Here is a 22,866-nt window from a genome sequence, read left to right on the forward strand (position 1 = left end):
CTTAAAGGGGCATTGTTCACCAAAGTCACAATATGTCCCCAGACGGTTCTTAAAGGGCCACACACACCCAACAAAAGTCAATATGTCCTCAGGGGCACAATCTTCCAGGGGCCATAGTCATGTGGAAGGAGGCTGGCAAATAGGCTTCTCTAAAATCCAGGGAAGCAGGGCAATTTCCATTTAAAGGGCCAGTTACAAACAGCAGTTTGTAACATATCTCCCCTTTTGGAGGGAGACTAACCAGGCACCTGACCTTCTGCCGGTCAGTGCCTAAGTTAGTCTCGCAACCCACCCACAAATAATCGTTAGCAGCAAAGTAGCCCCCCCACAATACGTAGTACTGGCCTGTAAGTTCCAGGTTGTAGGATGAAAGTGTAGCATCCTCGGCCTTCCTGGCGCAGCTGGGCAAATAGCTGATGGTACTTGGGGGGCAAAGGCCAGCGGCACTCTGCCCTGGTGCCAGCGCTTCTGCTGGGGTGAGGGGTTTGCAGGCCAGTCCTGTAACAAGGACAAGGTCGGTAGGGCAGAGGCCAGCAGCGCTCTGTCCTGATGCCAGCTCTTCTGCTGGGGGAATTGGGGCATAGTCCTGCTCGGTGGCAAAGGGAACGTGGGGGTCAGTGGGGGTTAACATCTCCACTGTTAACCCTGGGCCCAAGTTAGGAGTTAGCTGGGGAGGGGGAGATTGGCTTACCTCCTCCTCCTGATACTCCGGCGGCCGTTGGGAAGGGAGGTCGATGCTCTCCGCTTCCTGTGGAACATGCTGCGGCTGGGGAGAGAGACCGGTTGTCTCCTCTCCCTGGAAGGCACACTCCGGCTGGGGAGGGAGGTCGATGCTCTCCCCTCCCTGTAGCTGGGTCTGTCGCTGGGGATCTGGGCCGCCTGCCCAGCATCCCTGTAGGGCCGGTAGAGAGACTGCGGTCCCATCTCCACCTGCCTGCTGGGGGTCCTCCCAGGACCAGTCTATGAGGCCTGCTGCCTCTGGTATCTCTGGTTGGGGTTGGGGAAGGAGACCGGTTGTCTCTTCCCTCTGCACGGTATACTGCTGCTGGGGATGGAGGTCGCTGCTCTCCTCTCCCTGTAACTCCGGCTGCCGCTGGGGAGGGAGGTCGTTGCTCTCCACTCCCTGTGACTCACTTTCTCGCTGGAGACCAGGTGTCCATACCCTCAAACTCCACAGTTGGCGCTCAAAGGCTCGTGCAGCTTTGTTCTCCGTATCCAATTCCCGGATGATGCGACTGACTACCTCCTGCGCAGTGTCTGGACCATATCGGACTAGCCGCCTCTTTACCTCTGGAACGAAATCCGCGCCCTCATAGCGACGGATCCGGTTGAGGTGCTCTTCACATGGTTCTGACCAGTATCTTGTCAGCTCCATGCTGCTGTAGGTAGGGACACTGCACAGTGGCTAGCGTTGCCCTCAATTACTCTCCTACGATACCAGTGCTGTTGTGGTGCTGCTCCTTGCGCTAGGACGCCAATCCCACCGCTGCCGCCAAATGTTACGGTTGCCTCCAGGCTGGCTGGAAGTTGGACCGTAGAAAAGGATGCTCCTAGCGCTCCCCAAAGGAGCAGCAGCACCGTAGTCACTCTAACTGCTGCGTAGCCACCATAAGTAACGCAGACTCTATGAACCACCGCTGCTGGGCTGGTATCTCGCCGTCTGCTCTGCGCCCTGGACCTACGACCAGGCTCCAGTAGGTGAACCTCTTCCTTCTGTGGCAATCCCCGTAGCTAAAGGAGTATGAAAAGCATAGCAATCCCTGTAGTGATTATAGCTGAAGCTGTCCCCTACAAACATGAGTCAAAGCTGCAAGTTAGAGGGACAGAAATAGGTCTGATGTGCTGGAGCACACAGCCTGCTTTTTATTGAGGTTACATGCAAACAGGACACTCTCAGGGGGAGGCATAAAATCCCCCATCACACATTTGATATTAGATAGAGAGACACTCCCTTTGACAGGCCACAACATTACTTCAGCAGATAACATTTTACACACAATAAAACAATGCAGTCCACCTTATCACTACCAGAAATCTGATTAGACAATGGGAATGTTTTATCACTAAACTTAATTAGAGCTGATCCCAGCAAACTTGTATTTAGAATGCTTCTTGAAGCTGAACAAAGTTATCTCTGTAGTTCTGACCGAAGGGTCTGTCACATAGCACTTAATGGCACACAATGAAACTGAACCAAGTGGGAGAAAGCCAGGGACAAGTCATTTCACAGGTCTGGGGACATAGTCTTAAAGGGGCATTGTTCACCAAAGTCACAATATGTCCCCAGACGGTTCTTAAAGGGCCACACACACCCAACAAAAGTCAATATGTCCTCAGGGGCACAATCTTCCAGGGGCCATAGTCATGTGGAAGGAGGCTGGCAAATAGGCTTCTCCAAAATCCAGGGAAGCAGGGCAATTTTCCATTTAAAGGGCCAGTTACAAACAGCAGTTTGTAACACCCCCCTTAATAAAACCTAACACTAACCCCTTGAAGATCACCCGACCTTGAGACATCTTCACCCAACCGGGCAGAAGTGGTCCTCCAGACGGCCAGAAGTCTTCATCCTATCCGGGCAGAAGAGGACCTCAGACGGGCAAAAGTCTTCATCCAGGCGGCATCTTCTATCTTCATCCATCCGGAGCGGGTCCATCTTCAAGACATCTGACGCGGAGCATCCTTCCAGGCCGACGACTACCCGTAGAATTTTATCAGCCAATCGGAATTCAAGGGACGCCATCTTGGATGACCTCATTTAAAGGAATATTTATTCGTCGGGTAGTCGTCGGCCTGGAAGGATGCTCCGCGTCGGATGTCTTGAAGATGGACCTGCTCCGCTTCGGCTGGATGAAGATAGAAGATGCCGCCTGGATGAAGACCGTCTGGAGGTCCTCTTCTGCCCGGATAGGATGAAGACTTCTGGCCGTCTGGAGGACCACTTCTGCCCGGTTGGGTGAAGACGTCTCAAGGTAGGGTGATCTTCAAGGGGGTAGTGTTAGATTTTATTAAGGGGGGATTGGGTGGGTTTTAGAGTAGGTTTGGGTGTGTGGGTGATGGGTTGTAATGTTGGGGGGGTATTGTATTTTTTTTTTACAGGTAAAAGAGCTGATTACTTTGGGGCAATGCCCCGCAAAAAGCCCTTTTAAGGGCTATTTGTAATTTAGTATAGGGTAGGGATTTTTATTATTTTGGGGGGCTTTTTTATATTATTAGGGGGATTAGATTAGGTGTAATTAGTTTAAAATTCTTGTAATTATTTTATTATTTTCTGTAATTTAGTGTTTGTTTTTTTGTACTTCAGATAATTTTATTTTATTTAATTGTATTTAATTGTATTTAGTTTAGGTAATTAATTTAATGATAGTGTAGTGTTAGGTGTAATTGTAACTTAGGATAGGTTTTATTTTACAGGTATATTTGTATTTATTTTAGCTAGGAAGTTATTAAATAGTTAATAACTATTTAATAACTATTCTACCTAGTTAAAATAAATACAAACTTGCCTGTCAAAATAAAAATAAATCCTAAAATAGCTAGAATGTAACTATTAGTTATATTGTAGCTATCTTAGGGTTTATTTTATAGGTAAGTATTTATTTTTAAATAGGAATAATTTATTTAATGATAGGAATATTTATTTAGATTAATTTAAATTATATTTAAGTTAGGGGTGTTAGGGTTAGACTTAGGTTTAGGGGTTAATAAATTTAATGTAGGTGGCGGCGGTGTAGGGGGGTCAGATTAGGGGTCAATAAATATAATGTAGGTGGCGGCAGGGTCCGGGAGCTGTGGTTTAGGGGTTAAATACTTTATTTAGTTGCGGCGGGCTCCGGGAGCAGTGGTTTAGGGGTTAATAAGTATAATGTAGGTGTAGTGGGTCAGATTAGGGGTTAATAAATATAATGTAGGTGGCGGCGGGGTCCGGGAGAGGCGGTTTAGGGGTTAATACATATAATGTAGGTGGCGGTGGGCTCCGGGAATGGCGGTTTAGGGGTTAAACACTTTATTAGAGTTGCGGTGGGCTCTGGGAGCGGCGGTTTAGGGGTTAATAACTTTATTTAGTTGCGGCGGGGTCCGGGAGTGGCGGTATAGGGGGTAAAACAGTAAAGTATAGTGTGGGTGTTTAGTGACAGGGTACCAAGAAAGCTGAGAATAAGCCGAAGAGTAGCGCGATCGATAACTGTTAGTTAGCAACAGTCCGCTGCTCATCGGTCCGTACTTGGTGTGTGGCTTTTTGACAGCTTTCTTGATAATTTTGGAGAACGTATTCAGGTCCGCGGCAGCGATTTTAGGCGATCTTAGGCGAGCGTATTGGTGCCTAAGATGCAAGAAAGTCGACGGCTTGATAACTAGAGGCCAATTAATTGTCTTTAACCACCTTACTCTTCTTCTGTTTGTGTTCTTTCAGCATCTAGCATTGAGTTTGCTATAAATCTCCACATCCTTACAAATGACATATTGGGCACTGTATTTCCAGTTGCTTTTGGACTTTATTACAATTTATTAGCCTTAATATAAGTTCTGATGAAATTTTAATAACATTTCCAAATATCCAGTCATACAATGTGTTACTATACCTTGGAAGTAACAGCCTCAATGCTGCCTGGAGTAATACATTCATAGGTATTTGGGTTTCTTTCTCTAACGTGAATAATTGTGTCTGATCGCTGTCTTTTTACAAGATCTTCTTTTGTGATGATATCTATAAAATAAAAACTATTATTGTAACATGAAGGCAGCAAATTGTACCACAACTCACAATAATGTCAGAATTACACTTGCTTTAGTTTGATACATAAAGGGCCGGATTATGAGTGAAGTGCGAACGTTTGCGCGCGTGCAATAAGGGGTTTATTGCAGGTGTTTGCAGCTTGTTGGGCTTATCGCTGTTATTACGAGTTAAAGTAAATGCTAGATTTACGCTAGAATGATTACCACAACTTCAGAGCTCTGGTTAACTGTTTTGCAAAACTAAAAAGTTGCACAAAAAATACATTACATTAATCATAACACCGTCTATTAAAATTATTTAAAACGATATTGCTCACAAAAGTTATAAGTGCTCAAAGATATGAGTTGTCAGGTGTTATACAGTATATGTGTGTACATATGTATTTATATGTGTATATAGTGTATGTATTCATGAATTTATATGTCTATATATGTATATATGTCTATATATGTATATATGTATTTATGTGTGTACCTATGTATTTATGTATTTATATGTGTGTATATATGTATGTATTTATATGTCTATACCATATATTGTATTTATGTATTTATATGTGTACATATGTATTTATATGTGTATATATTTATTTATGTATTTATATGTCTATATATGTATTTATGTATTTATATGTGTACATATGTATTTAAATGTGTATATATGTATTTATGTATTCATATGTATACATATGTATTTATATGTGTATATATGTATATGTTACGGTACCAACTGTATACCAAGGGTTAATACCAGATGAACAATGTCCTGCATACAGAATCAGCACTTCACAACCTTGATCAGTTTCCCTGCAAACATGAGACCAAGCTCCACATTTCAGGTTTAAAACAGGATAACACTTTATTTGAAGGCAGCATACAGATTTATACAGGTTTTTGACCCCCCCCCCCAGATGGGGGTTGAAAGAATGTTGTACATTAGATAAAAGGGAGAAGCGCCCTTGACATGATACAATAGGATTATTTTACTTAAACACTTCAACCACAAAACACTCTTGACTCTTCTTATCACTTTCTCTCTGGAGGTGATCAAACAATAGAATGCTAAGCATTAATTAGATTGTAGCTGGAGCCAGCCACTTGTGGTTAGAAAATAAAGTTAACACTTTCAGTCCTGACCGAAGGGTCTGTCACATAGCTCCCCCCTTGTGGAACACTCCGGCAGACCCGGCTTGACCCTTTTGCGGGTCAACCTGGGGATGACCGGACTAGGAGGTGGTAGGCATGTCAGTTTGCTGGGACAATCCATCTGTATTCCCGTTATGAGAGAGAATCCCTGTCTGTATAAATAAGGGTTCAACCTCTTCAGTGCCCCGACTAGGGCTAAACAGTCCTTCAAAATATCATCGGCTTCTTTACGTGGTTTTTGTACCTGCTCTTTATAGGTATCCACAATCCCTTCATACTGACATAGGGTGCCCTTGAGTTGCTGCACCTCCCTATGAGCCAGCGTCAGCTTCTCCTCCAGTGTCACTAAGTTTGTCCTTAATGTTTCATGTTCCACTCTCAAGCTGGTGTTTTCTGCAGTCTGTCGGTGCAGCTTGTCTAGCAGAGATTCCTGTTCTAAACGTGCTTTTTCCTCTGCACTCCTCTTCTCTCCCGCTAGCACTGTTACATGATTATTTAACGTGACCATTTTATCCTCTACGTGACTCTTCTCCTTCATCAGCGCATTGTAACGTGACTCCCACATATCAATAGCGGATAGAGATTTACTGAGCTCAGCGTCCTGGGGCTTAGCAGCAGGGGGGTCAGTCTCTGCTGCACGGATCTGAGCACGGGTAGTCACAGGGTTAACATCAGCGGGACCCATGGGAGCATAGGCAGAAACAAGGGGGACCAAGGTATTTCCAAGGAGAACATCAGCTGGTAAATCCTTCATGACCCCCACATTCACAGGTCTAGCGCCCCCTCCCCAATCCAAAAGCACCCTGGCAACAGGCAGGCGGAACACAGTGCCCCCTGCTACCCTCACAGCCACAGTGTCTCCTGTGTGCTGTTTCTCAGACACCAAGTTCTTTCGAAGCAAGGTCATGGTAGCACCAGTATCCCGTAGACCACTGACCTCCTTCCCATTCACTTTAACCAGTTGCCGGTTATTCCGGTGGGCAGCTTGCACAAGGTCTGCCTCATGTAGGATGCCCCAGCATTCTTGCGCCTCTACGTAGCGGGCCGCAGGCTGAGGATTACGTGGGATTCCGCTAGCGGGTCTTCTCCAGGACTGTGCTTGGTTCGCTGCGTTTAGGGGACACTCTGGTCTTTTGTGCCCTAGTTGCTTACATCCAAAGCACCGAATAGGTTGTGAGTAGCCCCGCGAATTGAACCAGGCTCTCTGAGGGTAGTTCGTGGCCCGAGACCGTGTGGTATAGCGGTGTGCTGGGGGTTGGTAACTGGCAGGTGCTGGGGTGACTGGGGGTCTGTACTCCACTCTGGCAGGGGGCTTAGTGGTAGCAGTGTCCAGTTTGCGGGCATCCGTATACTCATCTGCCAAGCGAGCCGCTTCATGCAGGGTGGAGGGTTTACGGTCCCGAACCCACTCTCGAACTCCTGCGGGTAACTTGTCGAAGCAATGTTCCAACAGGAATAGCTGCAGCACCTCTTCCCCAGATACGGCTTGGCACCCCGCTATCCAGTGAGCTGCTGTGCGGTGCACCTTACATGCCCACTCATGGTAGGAATCACCAGCCAATTTAACAGTGTCTCTGAACCGCCTCCGGTATGCCTCCAGTGTAACCGCATACCTGGAGAGCAGAGCCTCTTTTACAGTATTATAATCCCCGACTTCCTCATCTGGAATGGCCCGAAAAGCCTCACTGGCCCGGCCGGATAATTTTCCGGATAATATCGTGACCCAGTCCTCTGCGGGTACCTTGTGTAGTGCACATTGCCTCTCAAAATCTGCAAGGTACCCATCAATCTCTCCTTCTGTTTCCAGGAAGTTTTTAAAAGCTGCAAAATTTACTTTTCCCTTTTCCACTGGGGTTGCTGTGACTTGGGCTGCTGCAGCGCCGCTTTGGCGAAGTAGGTTGGCCTCCACAGCTGCTATGACCCGGTCGATAATTTCGGCAGATGGGTTGGGGCCATAATATGCCAGTCTTATTTTAACCGCCCGATCAAAGCTTGCTTCTTCAGGGGTTCTGTCTGATATGCTGGGCCCATTGGTTCCTTCTGTCCCTGGTACTCTTTCCATCTTAGTCAGTATTGTAATAATCCCCCTCTTCCTGAGGTTACTGGCTTGTGTAGTTGCTCATCTGGGCGATAAGGATTCTCCCGTCGCTTGCCACCAATGTTACGGTACCAACTGTATACCAAGGGTTAATACCAGATGAACAATGTCCTGCATACAGAATCAGCACTTCACAACCTTGATCAGTTTCCCTGCAAACATGAGACCAAGCTCCACATTTCAGGTTTAAAACAGGATAACACTTTATTTGAAGGCAGCATACAGATTTATACAGGTTTTTGACCCCCCCACAGATGGGGGTTGAAAGAATGTTGTACATTAGATAAAAGGGAGAAGCGCCCTTGACATGATACAATAGGATTATATTACTTAAACACTTCAACCACAGGACACTCTTGACTCTCCTTATCACTTAGGCGTTTTTCTCTCTGGAGGTGATCAAACAATAGAATGCTAAGCATTAATTAGATTGTAGCTGGAGCCAGCCACTTGTGGTTAGAAAATAAAGTTAACACTTTCAGTCCTGACCGAAGGGTCTGTCACAGTATATATGTATTTATATGTGTATATATGTATTTATATGTATTTATATGTGTATTTCTGTATTTATATGTGTATATATGTATTTATATGTGTATATATGTATTTATATGTATACATATGTATTTATAAGTGTATTTATATGTATTTATGTATTTATATGTGTACATATGTATTTATGTATTTATATGTATACATATGTATTTATAAGTGTATTTATATGTGTATATATGTATTTATATGTGTATATATGTATTTATATGTCTATATATGTATTTACAGACAGATATACACATATAAACACAAAAATACATATGTATACATATATAGACATATATATAAGTGCATTGGAGCCCTTTACAGAAAATGTAAAAGCATATTTTCATGTCGGTTGAGCGCACCAAAATATGCGATTGGGTTTGTGCAAGAGTAGGGGGGGGGGGTTTTCCCCGGTTTTTTGTTTATCCATTGACTTCTTTGAGAGAATACGTGAACGCACACATGATATTCTAAGTTCGATTTTTTCTGCTCGTCGGGTTAACGCGAGAGTAAAAACAGTTTACTTTCAACTCATAATACGAGCGCTCCTCGAAGAGCGCAAAAAGTTTACTTCTAGCACATTTAGCTCTTGACTGTGATCTTTAACTAGCGCTCCAACTTTAATCAGATAATCTTGCAGAGGACAAAGTGCTGTATGATCTAATTACCTCTAACAGTTAGATTCAGTTCAAGGGGTTATTATCATCGTTTCTGTCAATAGTAGTGGCCCAAGTTTAATCTGATCATTAAAAAAGAGAAACAAAAAAACTGCACCACTAGCATAGAGCTTGAGCAGCCCAGGTAGCTACTACTAAGTTAAAATGCACCTTGGTGCTAAAATGACTAACTTTGCTTTAAATTACATAGAGATGATACATTTAACATCCTGAAATCTACAGTGGCCTAAAAATGTTAAAATGATGAAAACAAGGTTAAGTTCAAACATCTCAGAATCATTAAGAAAGAAGCTTTAGCAATTTAACGTCTTCAAGAGAAGCTTATTCTAAGGGGCCTATTTATCATTGCGTCCATCTCGACGCATTTGCTGGAGTCAATACACTCGCCAGACATCGCTGCCGCAAATCTACATACGACGGCCATATTTATTAAAAAGTCTGTCAAAAACACGAGCGTCAAGTACGGAGCGATGAGCATTGGACTGTTGATATCTAAGAGAGTCATCGATGTTGTGGATATTTTTTTTGCAACTTTATTTATACCATATCATTACTGTCCATTAACAAGCACATTTCTCTTAAGCTAATGTTTTATTCTTCATCTGTTAATGTCCAAGAAATAGCTACATTTTTACCTGAACAAACAATAATATCTCTTATACAAAAGTTAAAAAAGTTAAAAAAAAAAATAGGTACACAGGTAAGCCTATGTCCACACTTTTGTCTTTTTTTAACTTTTTTTATTCCTCCTGTATATACAATTTCACATCTTTATAGATATTGATTCAATGTTGATATATAACTTTATGTCAGTATATGCTCTATGTATAGCTATATATTTCCCCTGTCTGTTCTCCTACACTGGACACTGTCTGCCTGTTACCTAAGCCCCCCTCATGATTTTTACGACACCTCCTCCTCTCCCTGCACTGTCTTCTTAGCTATTCTGTGTTTTAAGATACAATCTGTAAATTCCATTGAATTGGTCAGTATTGCTTTAGACTTGATAAAGGAAGGAACTCTTCCGAAAGCTTGTCAACTTATAAATGTATAGTTAGTCCAATAAAAAAAGTATCATTGCTCAATGTAATACTCTTGTTATTTTGAGATATATATATATATATATATATATATATATATATATATATATATTTACAAGAAAGATCAGCACTCACCAATGTAACAACCACTCGAATGCACGGCCAAGATAAATGTAGACAAAAGTAGAAGCATAGAGACAAGACCTGGTGTTGATCCCTGTAGTCCCACGCCACAAAAGCCAGCACACGAGATTTAAGCAACACACCTTCCTTTAATACAAAGCATAACGTTTCAGCTCCCACTGGAGCCTTGTTCACATGCAATAATTCATCACGATATGCCTGATCTATCGTGATGAATTATTGCATGTGAACAAGGCTCCAGTGGGAGCTGAAACGTTATGCTTTGTATTAAAGGAAGGTGTGTTGCTTAAATCTCGTGTGCTGGCTTTTGTGGCGTGGGACTACAGGGATCAACACCAGGTCTTGTCTCTATGCTTCTACTTTTATATATATATATATATATACAGTCATGGATAGGATTGCACAATCTTACTCGAGTAGTGCCACGGTGCTCTGCTAATATCAAATCAATACTCTCCAAGAAGCAGGCAGCCCACTGGTCTTTGCAGTAAAACTAGAATTTATTACATCAGTTTAAAAGATAACAAACGTTTCGGCACCGCATTGTGCCTTTGTCAATGTTATACACCAAAAAGTACAAGGACAGAGTGCATTTGATCTGGGGTGTTTGGGTGCACTCTGTCCTTGTACTTTTTGGTGTATAACATTGACAAAGGCACAATGCGGTGCTGAAACGTTTGTTATCTTTTAAACTGATGTAATAAATTCTAGTTTTACTGCAAAGACCAGTGGGCTGCCTGCTTCTTGGAGAGTATATATATATATATGTATATATATATATATGTTATGTCAGAAATCTTTTGCAAACATATTTACATATCCCTAAATTCCTTTTTTTGTTCTAAACAATGTTGTCTTTCATATCTCCGTGTTTATTTATACCACTATATGTATATAGTGTAAATGTATTATTATTCTGAGCAGGAATAATTGTGAATATAACATGTAATCAGGGTATTATATGTATTTATTTGCAATCAATGGATATTTTAAGAGCTTGGCCGGTTTTCTCTCTGCACCCATTTAACCCCTCCTGATTGCAGTCTAGTTTTAAACACCACCCGTACAAAGGTGTTATAAAATGAACCGGCATATAAGATGATATTTCTTACTGAAAAAGAAATTCAAGAGAAGGAAGAAAAACACTTGGCTAGATTACGAGTTGTGCGTTATGAGGGGTGCGGTGCTAACTTGCAGGTTATTCTCACCACTCACTTACCTGCAGCGCTGGTGTTACAGGTTTTTTCAACCCGCCGTTAACAGGCAAGAAGTGAGCATAGAGCAAAATTGCGCTCCACACTGCACTCCAATAACAGCGCTGCTTAAGTGAGCGGTGAGCTGGTTATACGTGCTCGTGCACGATTTCCCCATAGACATCAATGGGGAGAGCCGGCTGAAAAAAAGCCAAACACCTGCCAAAAAGCAGCGTAAAGCTCTGTAACGCAGCCCCATTGATTCCTATGGGGAAACACATTTTATGTTTACACCTAACACCCTAACATGAACCCCGAGTCTAAACACCCCTAATATTACACTTATTAACCCCTAATCTGCCGCCCCCGACATCGTTGACACCTGCATTATACTTATTAACCCCTAATCTGCCGCTCTGGACATCGCCGCCACTAGAATAAACATATTAACCCCTAATCTGCCATCCCTAACATCGCCGCCACCTACCTACATTTATTATCCCCTAATCTGCCGCCCCCAATGTCATCACCACTATATTATATTTATTAATCCCTAAATCTAATTCTAACCCTAACCCTAACCCCCCGTAACTTAAATATAATTAAAATAAATCTAAATAAAATTCCTATCACCCTAACATGAACCCCGAGTCTAAACACCCCTAATATTACACTTATTAACCCCTAATCTGCCGCCCCCGACATCGTCGACACCTGCATTATACTTATTAACCCCTAATCTGCCGCTCTGGACATCACCGCCACTAGAATAAACATATTAACCCCTAATCTGCCATCCCTAACATCGCCACCACCTACCTACATTTATTATCCCCTAATCTGCCGCCCCCAACGTCACCACCACTATATTATATTTATTAATCCCTAAATCTAATTCTAACCCTAACCCTAACCCCCCGTAACTTAAATATAATTAAAATAAATCTAAATAAAATTCCTATCATTACCTAAATTATTCCTATTTAAAACTAAATACTTACCTATAAAATAAACCCTAAGATAGCTACAATATAACTAATAGTTACATTGTAGCTATCTTAGGGTTTATTTTTATTTTACAGGCAAGTTTGTATTTATTTTAACTAGGTAGAATAGTTACTAAATAATTATTAACTATTTAATAACTACCTAGCTAAAATAAATACAAATTGACCTGTAAAATAAAACCTAACCTATGTTACAATAACACCTAACACTACACTACAATTAAATAAATTCCCTACATTAAATACAATTAAATAAATTAAATAAAATTAGCTAAATTACAAAAAACTCCACTAAATTACAGAAAATAAAAAACAAATTACAAGATCTTTAAACTAATTACACCTAATCTAATAGCCCTATCAAAATAAAAAAAGCCCCCCCAAAATAAAAAAAAAACCTAGCCTAAACTACCAATAGCCCTTGAAAGGGCCTTTTGCTGGGCATTGCCCCAAAGAAATCAGCTCTTTTACCTGTAAAAAAAAAATACAAACAACCCCCCCAACAGTAAAACCCACCACCCACACAACCAACCCCCCAAATAAAAGCCTAACTAAAAAAAACTAAGCTCCCCATTGCCCTGAAAAGAGCATTTCGATGGGCATTGCCCTTAAAAGGGCATTTAGCTCTATTTCTGCCCAAAGCCCTAACCTAAAAATAAAACCCACCGAATACACCCTTAAAAAATCCTAACACTAACCCCCGAAGATTCACTTACTAGAAGAAGTCTTCATCCAAGCGGCAAGATGTCCTCAACGAAGCCGGCAGAAGTGGTCCTCCAGATGGGCAGAAGTGGTCCTCCAGACGGGCAGAAGTCTTCATCCAGGCGGCATCTTCTAGCTTCATCCATCCGGCGCGGAGCGGCTCCATCTTCAAGACATCCGGCGCGGAGCATCCTCTTCTTCCGACGTCTTCTTCTGGAATGGCGGTACCTTTAAGTGACGTCATCCAAGATGGCGTCCCTTAGATTACAATTGGCTGATAGAATTCTATCAGCCAATCTAAATTAAGGTTGAAAAAATCCTATTGGCTGATGCAATCAGCCAATAGGATTGAACTTTAATCCTATGGGCTGATCCAATCAGCCAATAGGATTGAGCTCGCATTCTATTGGCTGTTGTAATCAGCCAATAGAATGCAAGCTCAATCCTATTGGCTGATTGGATCAGCCAATAGGATTGAACTTCAATCCTATTGGCTGATTGGATCAGCCAATAGGATTTTTTCAACCTTAATTCCGATTGGCTGATTCTATCAGCCAATCGGAATCTAAGGGACGCCATCTTGGATGACGTCATTTAAAGGTACCTTCATTCATCAAGAAGACGTCGTTGGAAGAGGATGCTCCGCGCCGGATGTCTTGAAGATGGAGCCGCTCCGCGCCGGATGGATGAAGATAGAAGATGCCGTCTGGATGAAGACTTCTGCCCATCTGGAGGACCATTTCTGCCCGTCTGGAGGACCACTTCTGCCGGCTTTGTTGAGGACATCTTGCCGCTTGGATGAAGACTTCTCCCGGTAAGTGAATCTTCGGGGGTTAGTGTTAGGATTTTTTAAGGGTGTATTGGGTGGGTTTTATTTTTAGGTTAGGGCTTTGGGCAGCAATAGAGCTAAATACCCTTTTAAGGGCAATGTATTGCCCTTATTGTATTTAATGTAGGGAATTTATTTAATTGTAGTGTAGTGTTAGGTGTTATTGTAACATAGGTTAGGTTTTATTTTACAGGTACTTTTGTATTTATTTTAGCTAGGAAGTTATTAAATAGTTAATAACTATTTAATAACTATTCTACCTAGTTAAAATAAATACAAACTTGCCTGTAAAATAAAAAAAACCCCTAAGCTAGCTACAATGTAACTATTATTATTATTATCAGGTATTTGTAGAGCACCAACAGATTCCGCAGCGCTAACTATTAGTTATATTGTAGCTAGCTTAGGGTTTATTTTATAGGTAAGTATTTCGTTTTAAATAGGAATAATTTAGTTAATGATAGGAATTTTATTTAGATTTATTTTAATTATATTTAAGTTAGGGGGGTTAGGGTTAGACTTAGATTTAGGGGTTAATAAATATAATATAGTGGCGGCGACATTGGGGGCCGCAGATTAGTGGTTAATAAATATAGGTAGGTGGCGGCGATGTTAGGGACGGCAGATTAGGGGTTAATAATATTTAACTAGTGCTTGCGAGGAGGGAGTGTGGCGGTTTAGGGGTTAATATGTTTATTCTAGTGACGGCGATGTCCGGAGCGGCAGATTAAGGGTTAAAATTTTTATTATAGTGTTTGCGATGCGGGAGGGCCTCGGTTTAGGGGTTAATAGGTAGTTTATGGGTGTTAGTGTACTTTTTAGCACTTTAGTTATGAGTTTTATGCTACAGCTTTGTAGCGTATAACTCATAACTACTGATTTTAGAATGCGTTAGGAATCTTGGCGGTAGAGGGGGTACCGCTCACTTTTTGGTCTCCCAGGCAGACTCGTAATACCGGTGCTATGGAAGTCTCATAGAAAAAAGCCTTTACGAAATTTACGTAAGTTGCTTTGCGATAAGGCCAAAAAAGTGTGTGGTACACCTATACCTGCAAGGCTCGTAATAGCAACGGGTGTAAAAAAGCAGCGTTAGGATCTGTTAACACTGCTTTTTTACCTTAACGCACAACTAGTAATCTAGCCGACTGAAAATAGCATTGACAGTAAATATGTGATTTTAATTTCTGCTGTATCTGAATCATGACAGTTTAATGTTAGGTAAACTATCCCTTTGAGCTATAAGCTTTAAGATTATATTGAATCAAACATCATTCAAATTTTAAAATCATTGTCTAAAATATTACACTGTGTGTCCTAATGTCATTATCAATGTTTAATAACTTTAATACTAATTTCACATATACATACTTTCAAAGTATAATACACAATGTAACAAATGGCACAAGTTCTGATGAGTGATCAATGACACAAGTATCGAGCAATTTTATTCGTTAATGATAGTATAAAATATATATTTAAATCATATTGGCTGATGTCATAAATCATGTGATTATGCATTTTTCAATCAAAAGTGGTGGAAAATTTCACTAGTTTGTGGGTTGTTTAGGAGTATTGCATCAAAATTGGTGCAAAAAGTGTTGCGTCAAATTTGGTGTGAAGTGGAAAGTGGGACTTGTATTACATGCCTTAAACATGGTATAAATATTTATCAAAAAAAAAAAGGAAGTTAGCTATATTATGTTATGTATTTATTTCATTGTTATCTCTATGAGGCCTATGTATCAAAGGTCTTGCGGACCTGATCCGACAGTGCGGCTCAGGTCCGCAAGACCTCGCTGAATGCGGAGAGCAATACGCTCAGAGCAGGTGGACAGGGTTATGGAGCAGCGGTCTTTAGACCGCTGCTTCATAACTGCTGTTTCTGGCGAGTCTGAAACCTGATCCAGGACTATACGTGGGGACAGATCTGCATAGTCCCCGTTCAACTGTCTTAGCATGCATAACTGCAGAGGGCTGAGATGGAACCGAGCACATGGAATGATGTCCATAGAAGCCACCATCAGACCAATTACCTCCATACACTGGGCCACTGAAGGCCGCAGAGAGGCCTGAAGAGCTAGGCAAGACTTGAGGATCTTTAATTTTCTGACCTCTGTCAGAAAAATCTTCATTAGAAGAGAGTCTATTATGGACCCTAAAAACTGTACTCTTGTGGCGGGAATCAGAGAGCTTTTTTCTAGATCCACCCTCCATCCGTGGGAGCAAAGAAAAGACAACAAGATCTCTGTATGAGATTTTGCTTGATGAAAAGATGGCACCTGAACCAGAATGTCGTCTAGATAAGGCGCTACTGCAATGCCCCAGGACCAGATAACTGCCAACAGAGCTCACAGAACCTTTGAGAAAATTCTGGGGGCTGTGGCAAGGCCGAATGGAAGCGCAACAAACAAAGTGATTGTCCAAGAAGACGAACCTCAGAAACTTGTGATGATCCCTGTGTATGGGAACATGAAGGTACGTATCCTTTAGGTCTATGGTTGTCATGAATTGGCCTTCTTGAACTTAGGGAAGAATGGAGCGAATAGTCTCTATCTTGAAGGATGGAACCCTGAAGAACTTGTTTAAGCAGTTTAGGTCTAAGATTGGCCTAAACGTTCCCTCCGTTTTAGGAACTACGAAGAGATTCAAGTAAAATCCCAGATCCTGCTCTTGCAGAGCAACAGGAACTATAACTCCCAGTGAGGCAAGGTCCTTGACACAATGTAAGAACGCCTCTCTTTTTATCTGGTCTACAGATAATCTGGAAAGAAGAAACCTTCCTCTGTATCATCTCGTATCTCGACATCTCAACATACATCTCGTATCCAGGCCTGAGCGAAAAAGGAAAGTCTGCCCCCTACTAGATCCACTCCCGGATCGGGGGCCGACTCTTCATGCTGACTTGGAGTCAGTTGCAGGTTTCTTAGACTGCTTCCCCTTATTCCAAGACTGACCAGGTTTCCAGGAGGGCTTGACTTGATCTTGCTTGGAGGAAGGAGAGGAGGGTTTACCTCTAAAGTTACGAAAGGAATCAAAATTACTCTGTCATCCTTCTGCTTATTCTTCTTATCTTGAGGTAGAAAGGATCCCTTCCCTCCTGTAATGTCTGAGATAATCTCAGCTAAACAAGGCCCAAACAAGGTCTTACCCTTGTAAGGAATCGCCAAAAGTTTGGACTTGGACAAAACATCTGCAGACCATGGCTTCAACCATAAGGCTCTGTGTGCTAACACCCCAAAACCAGATATCTTTGGTCCCAGCTTAATGACTTGTAAAGAAACATCCGTAATAAAGGGATTGGCCAATTTAAGAGCCTTAATCCTGTCCTGGATTTCCTCAAGAGGAGTATCTGTCCGAATAGAATCAGACAACGCATCAAACCAGTAAGCTGCAGCGCTGGTGACAGTGGCAATACATACCGCAGACTGCCTTTGGAGACCCTGGTGAACATACATTTCTTTCATGTAATTGGCAAGAGTCCATGAGCTAGTGACGTATGGGATATACAATCCTACCAGGAGGGGCAAAGTTTCCCAAACCTCAATATGCCTATAAATACACCCCTCACCACACCCACAATTCAGTTTTACAAACTTTGCCTCCTATGGAGGTGGTGAAGTAAGTTTGTGCTAAGATTTCTACGTTGATATGCGCTTCTCAGCATTGTTGAAGCCTGATTCCTCTCAGAGTACAGCGAATGTCAGAGGGACGTGAAGGGAGTATCACTTATTGAATATGATGATTTCCCTAACAGCGGTCTATTTCATAGGTTCTCTGTTATCGGTCGTAGAGATTCATCTCCTACCTCCCTTTTCAGATCGGCGATATACTCTCAATTTACCATTACCTCTACTGATAACTGTTTCAGTACTGGTTTGGCTATCTGCTATATGTGGATGGGTGTCTTTTGGTAAGTATGTTTTTTATTACTTAAGACACCTCAGCTATGGTTTGGCACTTTATGCATTTATATAAAGTTCTAAATATATGTATTGTACTTATATTTGCCATGAGTCAGGTTCATGTATTTCCTTCTGCAGACTGTCAGTTTCATATTTGGGGAATATAAACATTTTTTAAGAAATTTTTCTCTTACCTGGGGTTTAGTCTTTTTTTCATTTGACTACTTCTTGCAAATTGCGGGCGGTATTAGGCCCGCGGGTGCGCCAAATGCTAAACTTTATTGCGTCATTCTTGGCGCGAGAATTTTTTTGGCGTGAAAAATACGTCTATGACGCAACTTCGTCATTTCCGGCGTCATAGTTGACGCCAAAGCCTTACACTCGGTTGCGTCATTAGTGACCCGAGTGTATAATTTCCGGTTATTATTGGCGCCAAAAAAGTTTTCAGTTACGTTGTGCGTCATACTTGGCGCCAAACTTTTTCATTATTTTAATACCCCATTGATGTTTGCCTCTTGCCTTTTTCTCTATCAGAGGGCTATGCTATTTGCATTTTTTTCCCATTCCTGAAACTGACATATAAGGAAATTGATAATTTTGCTTTATATGTTGTTTTTTCTTTTACATTTTGCAAGATGTCTCAATCTGATCCTGCCTCAGAAGTTTCTGCTGGAACATTGCTGCCTGACATCGGTTCTACCAAAGCTAAGTGCATTTGTTGTAAGATTGTGGAAATTATTTTGCTGAATGTCATTTGTAATAGTTGTCATGATAAACTTTTACATGCAGATAGTGTGTCCATCAGTAATAGTACATTGCCAGTTGCAGTTCCTTCAACTTCTAATGTACATGATATACCTATGAATTTTAAAGAATTTGTTTCTGATTCTATCCAGAAGGCTTTGTCTGCATTTCCACCTTCTAATAAATGTAAAAGGTCTTTTAGATCTATCTGATACAGAAGATCCTTCCTCAGACATTGACACTGACAAATCTACTTATTTATTTAAAATAGAGTATATGCGTTCTTTATTAAAAGAAGTGTTAATTACTTTGGATATTGAGGTAACCAGTCCTCTTGAGGTTCAGTCTAATAAACGTTTAAATGCTGTTTTTAAACCTCCTGTGGTTTCTCCAGGGGTTTTTCCTATTCCTGAAGCTATTTCTGATATGATTTCTAAGGAATGGAATAAGCCAGATACTTCTTTTATTCCTTCTTCAAGGTTTAAAAAATTGTATCCTTTACCAAAAAATTCTATAGAGTTTTGGGAAAAAATCCCCAAAGTTGATGGGGCTATTTCTACTCTTGCTAAACGTACCACTATTCCTATGGAAGATAGTACTTCCTTTAAGGATCCTTTAGATAGGAAGCTTGCATCTTATCTAAGGAAGGCCTATTTATATTCAGGTCATCTTCTCAGCCCTGCAATTTCTTTGGCTGATGTTGCGGCTGCATCAACTTTCTGGTTGGAAAATTTAGTGCAACAAGAATTGGATTCTGACATATCTGGCATTATTCGCTTACTGCTCTTAAGTTTTGGCCTTTGTTAAAGAGAGAACCGTTCATTTGTTTTCAGACAGACAATATCACAACAGTGGCATATGTTAATCATCAGGGTGGGACTCACAGTCCCCAAGCTATGAAAGAAGTTTCTCAGATACTTGCTTGGGCGGAATACAGCTCCTTTTTAATCTCTGCGGTGCATATCCTAGGTGTAGACAATTGGGAGGCGGATTATCTCAGCCGTCAGACTTTACATCCAGGGGAGTGGTCTCTCCATCCAGATGTGTTTTCTCAGATTATTCAGATGTGGGGTCTTCCAGAGATAGATCTCATGACCTCTCATCTAAACAAGAGACTTCCCAGATACCTGCCCAGGTCCAGGGATGTTCAGGCGGAAGCAGTGGATGCGCTGACACTTCCTTGGTGTTATCATCCTGCTTACATTTTCCCGCCTCTAGTTCTCCTTCCAAGAGTGATCTCCAAAATCATCATGGAACAATCGTTTGTGTTGCTGCTGGCTCCAGCATGTCCACACAGGTTTTGGTATGCGGATCTGGTTCGGATGTCCAGTTGCCAGCCTTGGCCACTTCCGTTAAGGCCGGACCTACTGTCTCAAGGTCCGTTTTTCCATCAGGATCTCAAATCATTAAATTTGAAGGTATGGAAATTGAACGCTTAGTACTAAGTCATAGAGGTTTCTCTGACTCAGTGATTAATACTATGTTACAAGCTCGTAAATCTGTCTCTAGAAAGATTTATTATAGAGTTTGGAAGACTTAAATTTCATGGTGTTCGTCTCATAAATTCTCTTGGCATTCTTTTAGAATTCCTAGAATGTTATAGTTTCTTCAGGATGGTTTGGATAAGGGTTTGTCTGCAAGTTCCTTGAAGGGACAAATCTCTGCTCTTTCTGTTTTATTTTACAGAAAGATTGCTATACTTCCTGATATTCACTGTTTTGTACAGGCTTTAGTTCGTATTAAGCCTGTCATTAAATCAATTTCTCCTCCTTGGAGTCTTAATTTGGTTCTGAAGGCTTTACAGGCTCCTCCATTTGAGCCTATGCATTCTTCGGACATTAAACTACTTTCTTGGAAAGTGTTGTTCCTTTTGGCTATCTCTTCTGCTAGAAGAGTTTCTGAGCTATCTGCTCTTTCTTGTGAGTCTCCTTTTCTGATTTTTCATCAGGATAAGGCAGTTTTGCGGACTTCTTTTCAATTTTTACCTAAGGTTGTGAATTCTAACAACATTAATAGAGAAATTGTTGTCCCTTCCTTTTGTCCTAATCCTAAGAATTCTTTGGAAAGATCCTTACATTCTTTGGATGTGGTAAGAGCTTTGAAATATTATGTGGAAGCTACTAAAGATTTCAGGAAGACTTCCAGTCTATTTGTTTTATTTTCTGGTCCTAGGAAAGGTCAGAAGGCTTCTGCTATTTCCTTGGCTTCTTGGTTGAAACTTTTGATTCATCAAGCTTATTTGGAGTCGACCGGGTCAGGCCTCGCCTCAGAGAATTACAGCTCATTCTACTAGATCAGTCTCCACTTCGTGGGCCTTTAAGAATGAAGCTTCAGTTGATCAGATTTGCAAAGCGGCAACTTGGTCCTCTTTGCATACATTTACTAAATTCTACCGTTTTGATGTTGAAAATTTCTTCAGGCAGCTGTTTCAGTTTGATTCTTCTGCTTTTGATTTAAGTTTTTTCTTTCATTTATGAGAATAAACTTATTTTTTTGGGTTGTGGATTAATTTTTTCAGCGGAAAATTGCTGTTTTTATTTTTATCCCTCCCTCTCTAGTGACTCTTGTGTGGAGTTCCACATCTTGGGTATTGCTATCCCATATGTCACTAGCTCATGGACTCTTGCCAATTACATGAAAGAAAACATAATTTATGTAAGAACTTACCTGATAAATTAATTTCTTTCATATTGGCAAGAGTCCATGAGGCCCACCCTTTTTATGGTGGTTATGATTTTTTGTAGAAAGCACAATTATTTCCAAATTTCTTTTGTTGATGCTTTCTACTCCTTTCTTTATCACCCCACTGCTTGGCTATTCGTTAAACTGAATTGTGGGTGTGGTGAGGGGTGTATTTATAGGCATTTTGAGGTTTGGGAAACTTTGCCCCTCCTGGTAGGATTGTATATCCCATACGTCACTAGCTCATGGACTCTTGCCAATATGAAAGAAATGAATTTATCAGGTAAGTTCTTACATAAATTATGTTTTTCTTTAATAAAGCCTCCAACTTCTTATCCATTGGGTCTTTGAAAGAATAACTATCCTCTATGGGAATAGTAGTCCGCTTAGCCAATTTGGAGATTGCTCCTTCTACCTTAGGAACCGTCTGCCACGACTCCTTAATGGAATCCGCTATAGGAAACATATTCTTGAAAATAGGAGACGGAGAAAAGGGAATACCAGGTCTGGAACTGTGAAAAACTCCACTGCGGATGGAACATTAAAGTACTTGTTTAGCTTACAAGATTTTTTAGGGTTGACTACGATTGTCGTGTCGAAGTCGTCCAAAGTAACCAAAACCTCTTTAAAGGGACATGAAACCCAAAAATTTTCTTTCATGATTCAGATAGAGAATACAATTTTAAACAACTTTCTAATTTACTTCTATTATCTAATCTGTTTTATTCTCTTGGTATCATTTGTTGAAGGAGCAACAATGCAATAATGGTTTCTAACTGAACAAATGGGTGAGCCAATCACAATCGATATATATGTGCAGCCACCAATCAACAGCTAGAACCTAGGTTCTCTGCTACTCCTGAACTTGCCTAGATAAACCTTTCAGCAAAGGATATCAAGAGAAGGAAGCAAATTAAATAATAGAAGTAAATTGGGTTGTTTGAAATGGTATTCTCTAGCTGAATCATGAAAGAAAAAAATTGTATTTCATGTCCCGTTAAGTAATAAGCAAAGGTGTTCTAGCTTAAATCTGAAGGATACAACTTAAGCATCAGTAGAAGGAATTACACTATCTGAGATTTCACCCTCAGACGCTACCGACATGTTTTCTTCATCAGAAACTTGAGAAGTGACACCCTGGGTAGCTACAACTTGATCAGAAACCTTACTAACTGATTCCTTAAGTTTCCTTTTACGCCTTCCCTGCAGCATGGGAAAGGCGGACAATGCCTCAGATACTGCAGAGGATACCTGTGTAGCAATATCCTGTAAGGTAAATCCTGCCCGATTATGAGAGGAAACGCAGGGCACGGCATATGAAGACAGAAAAGGTTGGGACGCTTGAGGAGAAAGCTGCGGCATATCTGTTACAGGAGGCACCTATGTAGCATCCACCAAAGCTAATGGTGGCTCAAAATCAAAAAATCTTAT

General features: G+C 41.2%; 1 protein-coding gene across 1 annotated transcript in view; it reads right to left on the reverse strand.

Moving 5' to 3' along the window:
* The window catches only part of CARD11 (caspase recruitment domain family member 11), a 1,057,928-nt gene that overhangs the window by 49,860 nt on the left and 985,202 nt on the right, over positions 1 to 22,866 (reverse strand). Inside the window, exon 23 of the mRNA XM_053696753.1 lies at positions 4,578 to 4,702. Within this exon, the coding sequence (XP_053552728.1) occupies positions 4,578 to 4,702 (125 nt within the window). The remainder of the gene's footprint in view (positions 1 to 4,577; positions 4,703 to 22,866) is intronic.

The sequence above is a fragment of the Bombina bombina genome, unplaced genomic scaffold, assembly GCF_027579735.1.
Source record: "Bombina bombina isolate aBomBom1 unplaced genomic scaffold, aBomBom1.pri scaffold_78_1, whole genome shotgun sequence".
Lineage (NCBI taxonomy): Eukaryota > Metazoa > Chordata > Amphibia > Anura > Bombinatoridae > Bombina > Bombina bombina.